Source organism: Tauraco erythrolophus, chromosome 2 (assembly GCF_009769465.1).
Source record: "Tauraco erythrolophus isolate bTauEry1 chromosome 2, bTauEry1.pri, whole genome shotgun sequence".
NCBI classification, from domain to species: domain Eukaryota; kingdom Metazoa; phylum Chordata; class Aves; order Musophagiformes; family Musophagidae; genus Tauraco; species Tauraco erythrolophus.
Window position 1 is genome coordinate 126,725,604 of NC_141466.1, and position 12,712 is coordinate 126,738,315.

General features: G+C 46.4%; 1 protein-coding gene across 2 annotated transcripts in view; it reads left to right on the plus strand.

Annotated features, from left to right (window-relative positions):
- The first annotated feature begins 1,344 nt into the window (after window positions 1-1,344).
- The window catches only part of JAG1 (jagged canonical Notch ligand 1), a 34,402-nt gene continuing 23,034 nt past the window's right edge, over window positions 1,345-12,712 (plus strand). For both annotated transcript variants that reach the window (XM_086631110.1, XM_086631112.1), the window contains exons 1-2: window positions 1,345-1,419; window positions 2,341-2,646. In XM_086631110.1, the coding sequence (XP_086487236.1) occupies window positions 1,345-1,419; window positions 2,341-2,646 (381 nt within the window). The remainder of the gene's footprint in view (window positions 1,420-2,340; window positions 2,647-12,712) is intronic.

Consider the following 12,712-nt stretch of genomic DNA (forward strand, 5'->3'; position numbering starts at 1 on the left):
CCACGGGGACGACTGCCGCCTCCGCTTCCCTCAGGAGAGCCGCCGGACAGGGCGGCGGCGGCGGCCACCGCCTCGGAGACCGGGCCGGCCGTCCTTCTTTCCCCCTCGGGGAGGGAAAACCCCGCTCCCGGGGAGCGCCGTCCCCTCAGCGGCCCCGCCGGACCCTCAACGGTCGCGCCGCGAGCGCGCGCGCGCCCCCCGCCCCGTAACGGCCGCACTGCCGCAGGTAACGCGGCGGGATGGCGGGCGGGCGGCCGCCGGCGGGGAGCGGGGAGAAGCCGTCACTGCAAAAGCGACCCCAAAACCTTCTTCTTTTTTTTTTTTTTCTTCCCTTCAACCAGCCCCGGGGAGGAAAGGGCTGCGGCTCCCGGGCGGGGAGGACCCGCGTGCTCCCTCAGCGAGCGGCGGGCGGGAAAAGCCCTTTCCTCCGCGCGGCGCTGCCTCAACGGCGGCCACCGCTGAGGGGACGCGCCCGCCGTTCCCGGGCCGCCTCGGCGAGTCCGCGGCGCGGCCGCTGCTCCACGTTATCCCCGGAGGCACCTGCGGCGCGGGGCTTCCCGCGGGAGGCGGGGCGGCGCGGCGGGCTGCGACCCTCGGGGCGGCCTGGGGCCGGGACCGCCGCCTCCTTCGGGAGGAGCAGCCGCAGCTCGCCGCCGCCCGCGGCCGCTCAGCCCTCCTCTCCTTCTCCGCCTCCTCCTCCTCCTCTCCTGCTGGTACCTGCCTTCCCCTGCTCCTGCTATTCCCCTCCCTCCATCCTTCCCCCCTCATGCATATGGATGGGCGCATGCGCGGGCGGGCCGCCTCCCCGCCTGCCGCCGTGGGCTAGATGAAGCCGAGCGGCGGCGGCGCTCCCAGACGGGCGGCCGGCTCCCGGGCGGTGTGTGTGCTGCATGTGCGTGTGTGCGTGCGTGTGTGTGTGTGTGTGCGTGTCTCGGGGGGGCGGGGGGGCTCGCCGCGCCTCCGCCGCTCGGTGGCTGGCGACCTGAAAGAAATAAAAGGATCGGGATAATAATCGCAATAATAAAAGGAAAAGAAAAAAAAAAAGAAAAGAGAAAAGAAAAGGGAAAGAAAAGAGGGAGGCGAGAGAATAAGGAGGATAAAAGGAGGCCGGGCTGCTTTGCATTGAAGACCGGGGCGCTATTGAAAGCGCTTGAAAAGCGGCGTTGTTCGGCGCGGGTGCGCGCCGCGGCCGGCGCGGTATATTAGAGCGGGGCGGCGGCGGGCAGCGGCAGCAGCGGCGGCGCCTCCTCCTCCTCCTCCTCCCCTCCTGGCCCTCCCCGTCCCGTCCCGGAGCGAGCGGCGGCGGCGGCCTGCAGGCGGGCGGGCGGGCAGCGCGGCGGCGGCATGCGTGCGCCCCGGCGGGCAGCCGCGGCGGCGTGCTCCCTCGTCCTCCTGGCCCTGCTGGGGCTGCGGGCAAAGGTACGTACCTGCGCGTCCCGCCGGGCGGCAGCCCCCCGCGGGAGGGAGGGAGGGAAGGAAGGAAGGATGGAGGGAGAGGGGCAGCGGCTGTGAGCCCGGACGGGGCTCTGGGGTCCGCCGCGCGGAGCGGGTGCGGTGATTTTGCCGCTTTTCCGCGATCGCCGTAGGTGGCTTTTCCAAAACCCGAAGCTCGAGTGGTGCGCAAGGCGCTTTTGCAAAGCTCCTCCGTAAGAACGGAGTTGCTAACTTTTCTGCGGAGATGGCAAACGCAGAAGCCTTCCTTTCTGCAAGGCTTAATTCCCTGGGAATGAAAAATGAAATTGCTGCAAACTGCCTTTTTTTTTTTTTTCTCGAAATTACTTTTTTTTTTTTTTTTTTTTTTAAATCAGGGCTAATTGCAGTACTCTTGGAGTGCCTAATAGGCAAGGGCTGAATCCCAGCTGGGCAGCCTTGAGCGGGGAGGCTGTTTTCCCTGTCTCAGCTGCACCCCGGTGAAGGCAAAGGGGTTGCGATTCCAGGGTAGTTGAGCCACATCGTTTTATCGGGTTTGCCCTCGCGTATGCGCTCTTGGTTTGAAGTAGTTTTATTTCCTAACTATTTAGAAGCCTTCCCCACACACACTGTTTTTTGGAGTGGGCTCTTAAGGTTCTTTTTTAGCATTAATGGCATTATTTGGTTGGGATGAGTTATGAGCCTTTCTCATGGGTATCTGATAGGGAAAGGCTTGGAGTGGTTGGGTTTTTTTCATGTTATGTGTGTGCTTCTTGATAGCACACTTAAAATGACTTTCTCCTGTCTGTAGGGTTGTTGTAGCTTGTGTTTGGGGGGAAAAAAAGTGAGGTAACTGTCTGTTTTTTGTTTCTTGTTTGTTTTTTTTTTTTTGTTTTGTTTTCTGCTCCGGTTCTTTCTTGGGATTAACAGGTGACTTTAGCGTCGGGACAGTTTGAGTTGGAGATCTTATCCATGCAAAATGTGAACGGTGAACTGCAAAATGGAAATTGCTGTGATGGCATCCGAAACCCAGGAGAAAAAAAATGCACCAGAGACGAGTGTGATACCTATTTTAAAGTTTGCCTGAAGGAGTATCAATCACGGGTCACTGCTGGTGGTCCTTGCAGCTTCGGATCCAAATCCACTCCTGTCATCGGAGGAAATACCTTCAATTTAAAGTACAACCGGAATAATGAAAAGAACCGGATTGTTATCCCTTTCAGCTTCGCCTGGCCGGTGAGTTGCGTGGCCTGCTCTGGCTCTGCTTCTGTTGGACGGTGCTCTTTGAGATGGTCACAGGGAGCTGAGCTCTGACTTCTCGTGCTGGGGGAGAGGGACCAAGATTGGGGAGGGTGCAGGAGCTCTTGGCAAGAGCGTCGGGAATCCGCAGCACAGAAACAAGTAAAATGTGGTGGTGTTTTTGTTTTTGTTCCCTGGGGCTCACAATGCACAGCCTGTTAAATTTGAAAGTCAGATGTGCAGTGAGGGGGATCTAAATGGGTCAGGGAAGCAAACCCAGTATCTCTGCACTTTACAGCATGAATAAGTCTCTTGAGACTTAGAAGGTCAGAAGTTCATTTATTTTTTTTACATTTTTTTTTTGTTTATTCCCAAACCAGTGAAGTCTTGGGCTTAAGCCAGAAGAGCAGTGGGTTAGGGGCTGTAGAGGAATCCCGTGTGAAAAGTGTGTGTCATAGCTGGCCTCCTTCCCTGGAGCGTGTTTGGGAAGGCTTCCTGCTTCTCCCGAGGGGAAATCTCACTGCACTGCTCGGTGTTGATGGGAGCTGCTGTTGCTGCTCTTGATGAACTAGTTGCCAGCTTCCCTGGGAAGCTTGCTGTGTTTTGAGGTACTTGTGAACTCCAGAAGCTAAAGACCTAGAAAAGCCTGGCCTTAGCTTTTGGTCCATTTCTCCCACTCCTCCCCACAGCACACCTTTTCCTGGCTACTTGCCTCTGTGGTCCATAGATTCTGGCTTCCCTCTAGTTGTGTGCAAAACTCAATGGCTTGAGGAGGTTGGGTCTCTTTGCCAGGCACTTTCCCAGTGTTGTCCACTCTATCAAATACTGGTCAGCCTTGTAGAGCGGTGAGGTGGAGGACAGGTGACTCCTTCATTAGCTGAAGCCTGCTTTGTTGTTGGTCATGTAAAGAACACTCGCTTAGACTTCAGTGCTGCTTGTTTCTTCTGGGGTGCTCGAGAGAGTCGAGGCTTTGATATGGTCAACTCTGCAGAGGAGTCCTTTACTCGCTGCACAGAAACTGGGGACCATCTTTCCAAAATGGCCATCCCCCAGGACAGACCCACAGATGCAGAGGGTTTCTGGACATACAAGACTGCCATGGCCTTGGATGGCAGGAGATGCGTTGTGTTGTGCCCAGCAGTGCTGCGTGCAGGCAAGCAGAAACTGAGAATGACTGATGTGGGGGCTTGTACACACACAACAGTTAATCTTCTGTGGTGACTCTCTGGGATGCTATGGTATGAAAGCTGAAAACTCCCAAATTCATGCTCCTAAAACTTATATTTAGAGATCACCTAGGAAACAAAACTGTTTTTCCCCCCTCCCCTTCTCCAAAGGTGCTGAGCAGACAGTTTCCCACTGACTGCCTTGGGATATGTTGATGCTCAGCACTTTTGAAAATCCAGTCATCCTAACCTAGATGCCTAAGGTCATTTTTGCAAGGGGAGGAGGGCTTTTACGTGCACGCAGGGGAGGGGTGAATCTTGTTTCCTGTCCTCTGTCACTATCACTGCTGGTGAGGTGGAAGCATGTGTAGACTTTCTGCTCCCTCCAAAGTTTGGCCCTTCCAAGTCAGATAAAGACTGGTTGCTGGGAGGGCCTGGACTTTTTTTTTTTGGTGGTGGGGGGGGGGGGGGAACCCTCCCCAAAAGCATTCCTTCTCCAGTTGTAGTGTAGACACCCACTTTGTAGTCCTATAGCCAAGTGCTGCAGGCAGCCATGTGTTCTTGAAATGTCCTGTGCTGCCTCCTACCTGCCTCCTCTGTCAGTTGTGACTGCTGGAGAGGCAAAGAGTGAAATTAAGTCAGCGTTTTTAGGGAGGTAGTATTACAAAGTACAATAGTGGAGTTAACAAAAGTATTCTCTGTTGAGAGTACAAGTCCTTCCTTTCTTTCTTTTTCTCTCTTTTCTTTCTCTTTTTTTTTTTCCTAATGTGAAATGAGATAAAACTGTTATCAAATATGCCATCAAAGGGATAAAGGGCTTTGTAAAAATCTGAGGTATTTGAAGCTCTGCCAATGACTGCAGTGCTTGTGTTGCAGATTTTGTCTTTTTTTCAGAAAAGTCAGGTTCATCAAGGACTTTTTTTTTTTCCCAAACTAGCCCCCTACCCTGCTCCCAGTAATTTGAATGCTTTGAATCTGAAGATATATGTATGTATTTATATAAAAACCATGTGAAAACTGAACACATTCCTTCAAACAGCCCCTCCCTTCATAGGGGATTCTGTGCGTAGAGGGTGGATTTGGTGGGGAGGAGACCCTGGGAGAAGTTTCTTAAGCTTGCCTGCATCTTAGTAAAAGAAATGCTTCTATTGTCCTGCTGAATCTAATTGAGCACTGGAATCGTAGAGCAGCAGCAAAACTCCAGTGCAGCCTATGAAATGTGTAAAACTTGACAACTTCAGGCACTCTGGTTCCTAAGACTGGCATTTTTGGAATAAATTCTTGCGTGTTCCCATGCAGGAATGCACTTTTTGAGATTGTGATGATAGTCTGTTTGCAATTACCAAGCTTGCCTCCCAGCTTTAACTTCCATAGGACACAGCTTTTATGCTAGCCTTTGTGACTTCCCAATGGCATTTGAACAAAAGAATATCTAATGTGGCAAAGCTCTTGTTTGTACTAAAATTGTGTACACAAATCATTTGAGGCGTTTGGAAAGCTCTACAGATAAAGTAGTAAACTTAGTCAACTCAAATCTGACGCTGGAATTTCAGAACTTAAAAAAATTTCTTTAGGTGGGTGGATACTGTTGACTTCAGTAAAAGCTTGAGACTAACATTGCATTTACCGGTGTGGCTAATCATGAGAGTTGTCTTTGAATACATCCAACTGAAAATTACAGTAAAGGTAATAAGAGCTAGACCAAAATGTTAATTATATTGCACTTGAAAATTCATGGCATCTCTGAATATGTATTGTTTGTATTCTGCTGTCTGAGGGAGGCTTTTCTTGGATGTTCCAGCTTGAGTCAGTAACATTAAAGCAGTCAAGGCAACAAGACTTCTTTAAAAGATTTTTTTTTTCAGAAAAAAAAAAAAAATCTCTTCCTGTGTCAAGTTGCCCTTTTAAACTGTTTGTGAAAAAGTTATCTTGCATTAGAGGTCTCTATTCCTCATGCAAGAGGGGAAGAAAAGGGAATGGTGTGCTTTAAATGCATTGTTAGATTTGGCTCATAGTTGTAATGCAGATTGGAAGTGTCGGAGTCTTATTAATAACTTATGTGGTTTGCTTTTGTCAGTTTTGATATGTACCCCTGTGAGTAATGGGTGTGGAGGTGGTGGGCCATGAATTAATTTAAGTGATGGGAGGCTTGAGTAAGTTGCTAGGAAACGGGGCAGCAGACCAGCATAAAGGAACTAGAGTGCATCAGAAAGCTGCTCCTGCAGTTGCTAGCAATTCTTCAGTAAATTGAAAGAATAATAATAAAGATGATTAAAAAAAATACACATAGTCTTGCTTCTTGCATTTGTTTTGAGACTAGTGACTTTCTTGACAGGCAGGCTTGGCTTATGAAGGCACATAGAAAAGTGTAGAACAAAAGAATTTCCATGTTCCACTTGTCAAAGTCTGTCTCAACAAGTTTTGTTTCATGGTAGGCACATGTTCTTCTCAGACATAAATCAAATCTCTTGCCTGTCTTAAAGACTCCGAAGCGTGATGTGTGCTGTACCTTGAGGGAGCTGTGCATGAATTAACTGAGCCAAGCTTAGCACTAAACTTTGCTTTTATGTGAAGAAAGATCTTTTGGGGGTTTGGCGAGACTGTGAGCAAGAAGGAGGTCAAACTTGCAAATCCTTTGGTATGCATAGTTCCAATTCAAATGGCTCGTTTATCCTGAAATTAGGATCCTTGTAATTATTTAATATTGGGGCCAATTGTGCCAACACACCAGGAAACTACTGAGGTGGAAAAAACCCTCCAGCATCTAAATGACTTTAGCATAAAATACAATTAAAAAGAGTTTTGAACATCTTATTTCAACCTTACTCTAAAAAACCAAATAGTCAGCCTTTCCCCTTTTTAATGACAAATCTTAACTGCTACTGGTTCCTGAAGATGTAAGATATGTTTTCTGGGTAGGCATTGTTTTTTCTGGCTAGAAAGACATAATGAAAGCGCTTTAGTGTTTTTTAAGCTTCGTGAACTTTTTCCCCCTGTCTTGACACAAGAGGCTTCCAAAAAACTAATCTGCAGCTGATATTAAAGTAACAGCCTTTTGAATCTTAGAGAAAAGGATCACTTCATCCAACTGCTTTTTTAAAAAACAACAACAACAAACCCCACAAACAAAAAAAACCAGTAGGTCACGGTCATAAAATTAAAGCTTGGTTTTTGATTTTGTTTTTTCCCTCCAGTTATCTTTTTGAAAACTTGCAGAAGCAAATGCTAGATATTGTTCAAGCTTTTCTTAAAGAATGCCCGATAAGTCATCTTGGAGCATAGGCAGATCAGAAGAAATATTTATAATAACAAAATGCATATTAATCAAATCCACACTGTGCCATTTATTGTTGACTAATAATTTAAGAATAAATGTTCAGCACTCTAAGTGCAATGTTTTGCCTAGGATTGCTATCCAAAACGGAGCTGAGAGTATTAAGTGACATCTGAAGCATAATTAGCATCTACAAGGCTGTTTTTTCCCAGGACTGCAGAGAAGGGACGCATTCATTCGGAGGTTTTGGACTTCTTACATGTTCTTAAGAGTTATTTATGTTCCAGTCAGTTCAGAACTTCGTCTTCCTGGTAAATCCATTTGACTATATTACCATAATATGTCTAAAACTAAATCTTCATCCTGCCTGCTCCTAAAATTTGTGTTCTTGTTATAATAAAGGCCTGCTCCAATTTAACTTCAGTGGCAGCTGGATTGGGCCTGGCATTGAAGCTTATTCCTAAACTTTCTCAGACTACGCACATTTAGCACTGTCAGCTTGTTTATGCAGCTGGAATTCTGCATGCGTGAAAATGAATTGCATAAAATTGATGCTTTATGCTTAAAATTCCAGGTAGCTCAAGGAAACCTACTGCTTGGTTGCGAACTGAAGGCTGGAATAGAAGTAAAGTAGTTCTGAAGCAAGTAAAGTTGGGCCTTGGCTGATTAAGTGAGATGATGTGCCATACCAGAGGCTTCCACTCGCCTACATGGCACTTACTTCAACTTCAGTTCTTAACTCTGCTGTCCTGCAGTACGTGCAAAAACCTTAAGCTACTGTTCTTAAAAGTATTTCTCTGTAGATAATACTAAGAACAGGATTGGTTTAGAAAAGTCCCACTAAACTTGACTTTCCGTTTCTGCTGATGGATAGAAGTTTCGTATGTTAATCCACACAGCTCTAATAATTTTAGCTGGTAACGCATATGCCTTAACATGGGGAAAGACGTCGAAACTAGAAGCTGCTGGTTCATTTCTTGTTAGTCTGTGGAGCTCATGGTTCTGTGGTCACTGTTGTGCAGCATAAATTACACTCGTTACTCTTGTCGTATTCAGAAGAAACTGTAAAATGTGGGTAGAAGTGGTTGAAGTGGTTTGTAAATAGTCAAACATCCCGAGTCCTTTACCAGCTCAACCCAGTTCTTGCGCACTTAGGTAAATAAGTAGAGAGGCTTCTTGTTCAGGCTTGCTCTATGTGAACCTGACTGTTTTGCTTGGCTGGCTACTAGGTATTCTCTCTATTAACCTTGCCACCCTTTTGTAACTGGCGCATTTAATTATCAGTGGGATGCTTTAAGCAGGTAAGGAGACTGATAAGAGCAGGTAATCTGCTTGTTGGGGAAGGTTGAAAGCAACCATTGACATTTTGGCCTAGCTGCTAGTCTTTGACAAGTGGGGCTCCATGAGAAAATAACTCAGTAACGAGATAAGGTGCTGATTAAAATGCTCTTGTTGTATGAAGCACCCTTGTAGCTGAGATCACTTAAAATCATTAGTTTAAAAAGAAAGAAAAAAGGAAGGAAAGAAAGAAAAGATGCTATACGCTTTTCTTTTTTTTTTTTTTTTTAAAAGAGGGGACGATGGAGGACCCCAAGTCTCCCCGCTCCACACCAGTACAATGTTCAGTTAATGCATGCTAGTTTCATGATTGGAATACATTGTAGTCCGGCCACCCAGACAGAGGCATTGACTGCTAATATTAACCAAGAACAATGGCGTGGCCATACTGACTGCAGTGAGGATTACAGAACATAATGGGGCCTATCCAAAAATAATGCTAATACAGGACAAGCAACAGGAAGCAGCAGTAGACTCAGCATTGCTCGGCTCCCAGACAAACCATGGACTTACTTCACACAATGGCAACTTCAGCACATTATGTATTCACAGGATACTCATTATTCCAGTAGGCTTGCCAGATCAGAGATCAGCCTGGTTTACTGGATGCTTAAGCGTATGCATAGTTTGGATAGCGGTCCTTTTGCGTCCTTCATCATTTGGCAGGAGGGTGGCAGTTGTTTCGCAGCGAAGGTCTTGACTTCGGTTGCTGGTGTGGCTTGTGCCAAGGCAGAATGGAGGGGGAAGTCTCTCCTGGAAGCTGCTCATACAGTTAAATTTGTTTTTGTGTCATTGTCTTTATGTGGCACTATGAAGTGTTTACTGGCACTAACAGCAAGGAAGGAACTACTCAAAATGAAGACAAGAGGAACAGTGTGCTCTGTTTTCATGCAGGCGTATTCTGATGAGGCTCCTGCTGGAGGTTCAGCCCAGCTCTTGGCTCCGAGGTGTGAGACACTTATGGCTTAGACTTGATACACAAAGGGCTGAGAGAGTAACAGCTGTATAGGGGGTTGCCTTATGCTTGTGTAGGTTGGCCTAAAGAAGAGCTTCCTGATGACGTTGCGTTTGACAAAGGGTTAAGAGGGTTACGTTGTTTCCCTCTTTTTCCCAGATATGTTTGTATCTCCTCTGGATGAGGAACCAGTTGTCTTCAACTCCTTTGAAGGCATATTCTGTTGTCAGAGTTGACTGGCTGACCATGACATGACGTTGTGAGGCGTCTGTATAGCGTCATCGTGACTTGTCATGTGGCAAGAGAGGTACCCAAGTGAGTCCTGCAGATGTTTGCCTCAATTCTGCTCTGAGATGCCCTCCTCCCTGGTCCTTGGACACTTTGAAATATTCCTCAGCTTCTCTCTTCCCTGTCTCACCCCCTTCCAGCTGAAGGGAGGAGGGGTTGCCGGAGCTCTTGGCAATCTGCTGTGGCCTGCTGTGACGGCGTGCCAGTCTCCCAGCCTTCTCCCTAGGACACAGGCAGGGTGCGAGCACCATTCTCAAACTGGTCTTCACAGCTGTGCGTGGCTGGCGGAGCGTGAGGAGGAGGTTGCTGGGATTAACCTGCTCTCCTTGTTTGGCAGAGGAGGAGCAGGCGCAGCACTCAGAATGCAAACTTCCCACTGCGTTTGTCTAGTCATGGTTTCACAGGCTCAGCAAAGCTCCTGCATGGTTTAACCACAAGGACAGGAGGGAAAGAAGTTTGACTAGTTGCAGCCTCTTTCAAAAGGAGGCAGTCCTTTCACTAATGAGCCTGATGTTTTAATCTTGCTCTGTCCCACTGACTTGCAGAATGCCTTTAGAAGCCAAAGTACAAAACCACCTCTTTTGGGTGGATGTCTGGATGAAGGGAGGGAAGAAGGTAATCAAGCCGAGAGCTTCAAACACCTTCCGCTTACCTGGAGCTGCTAGTGTTTCATTTAAATAACCAGAAAAGAGGTTGCGTTGCCCTTTCAGACCCTTAAAAGGGAGAGTTTCTGATGGATTTCAGGGTCTTCACAGTTTTTCTTGAGTTGTATTGTCAATGGATCAAGACTAAATCGTGGTGTCTTTTCACTGACGAAAATAGCTCTTGCGCATTCGTGCTTTCTTTGTTTGTTTTTTGTTTTTTTTTTGGTTTTTTTTTTTGAGCGTGAGCTTAACCATTTCCATCCTCTTATAGCTTAACCCTCATAGGAGTTTTGCTTAAATTTGACCATGCTGCCTTTCAGTCCTCTGGGCTGATGAGACTGCGGATGTTCTGCGAAGCGTGCGGGCTTGCTGTTCCCTTCAAGCTGCCTTTCCTCTCAAGCCAGAATCCCTGCCTTCTGGTCAAGCTCACATTTACAGTGGCTAATTGGGTGTGACTCTGGAAAGTTCACTGTTGCCTTGTTGCCTAGGACATTGCTTTGATGGAATAAGGTGCATGATGTGGAATTCTTGTGTCTGGATATATATATTTATTCAAAGATGGGCAGAGGTCGTCTGTGGGCATGGGAAAACTTAAACCTCCACGCTGTAAGTAGTCATTCCTGAGATATCTGAATTGTTGATCTATAGAGTGGGGATGATATGCACTTAAAAAAAAAAAACCTCAACAGTGCAGTCTTTGCACAGAACTGCTTTTTTGAGGAGGGGTGGGAATTGGCTAGAGGTATGTGATAGTTGGATTATTGAGGCGGGCTTGCTGCTCTTGTTCTGGGGCTGTGGGTGTCTGTGTCTTTTGTGTAGAAGTGTCCCATCTCGAACACAAAGTCTTGTCCTTTCTTTGCCCCGTGCTGAGAGGGACAGAGCCAAGAGATTAAACTGCCATTCTTTGTGCCATCCCTTTTCAGGACAGGGATTCTTCATTTAAAATATTCAGATGAGGTGAGAGGGGGCACATAGATACAAGGGAATTGCTAGGGTAGGTCTATTCCCCTTGCATTTTTTTTCCATCCAGTGAAGCAGAAGCATCTCCTCTCTTTAAACAAACTCCTGTGTGGTGTTGGAAAGTGGTCACACAAGTATCTAGCAACAGTAGCACTTACAGCTGGGATTCAGCCTTTCCTTTCCTTAAGGGCTAGGTGTGTTGGTAAACAGTCCTGAGAACCAACCGGGAACTGTTGCTATGAGTTTAGACAAAATATCTTCCAAAACAATTATGCAAGGCCGAAAGGAAAACATCCTTAACTTTATTGGAAGTAGTGCTAGTTGCCATAAGTCATTCTCTATATCATAATATTTATTTTTTTTTTGTCGAGCTTGCAGTAACATGTTGTGCTTGTGCTCCTCAATGTTGGTAATTAAACCAGTGAGGAAGCACCCAAGATAGTGCAATCTCTATCTGTAATATGGCTCCGGAGTTCTATTCTGGTTTTGTTTGATTGTTTTTTTTTTTACCTCTGATTGTGTAAGGACTTCTTAAATCTACTTCAAACAGTGTTAAACAATCATGTTGTGTTTCGGTTTATTTCCAGAGTTTCTTTCAAGTTGACAGACTTGGTCTAGAATAGTAACAAATAACTTGTAACTTTCATGAAATATTAACCAAAAATGGTTTGAGCCAATGGAGCCTCTGCACAGAAGTTTGGGCGCATGTCTCAGCTTGCCCAGCTTTGCTTACTTTTGGAAGCGTTTTCCCACAGTTATCAGTGAACGAAATGGAATCCTAGTCTGCTTTGAATATGAAACATATTTAGGCTATATTCCAAGCCGGTGTCCATCACAAACTGGGTTTTCATTCAGAGGCTGCATGCTGTGTCCAGTCGTGAGAAAGCAGTCTGCTTCAGCTCTTTTTTTTTTTTTCTTTCTTTTTTTTCTCCTCTTCTCTTAAGGAATTTAAGGTCTGCCTTAGACTTGCACCTTGTAGCAGCCTACTCTCAGAACTCTGTTTTGGTTTCTGTTGCAGAAAAGGTGTTGAGCACTGCAGACCACAAATGAGCAGACTGCAACGAAGCACAGATACAATTAAGAATAAATAAACCTTACGATACACAGCTTTGATGGCAAAGCATCAAAATCCTTCGTGCAGAGTTGTCATTTGTTCTATTATTGTTCTGCTCACCAGAAAGATGTTACATTTACTACCTCATTTATAGTTACTGTTACACTTTTTGCTCTTCAAGTTGCGTTTTTTCTCATTTTTCCTCAGCTTATTTTTTTTTTTAGGGGGTGGGGGGAGATATGTGTTTTGTGTTAGAATAATTCTGTAAGTTTGGATATGGCTGGCTAAATGGCAATTTTGAAAGGTACAGCCTGCGTAATAATATCTCGGAGTAGAGTTGGCGGAGGAGAAGATGTTTTAATGGCTCTTGTTCCCAAGTTAGGA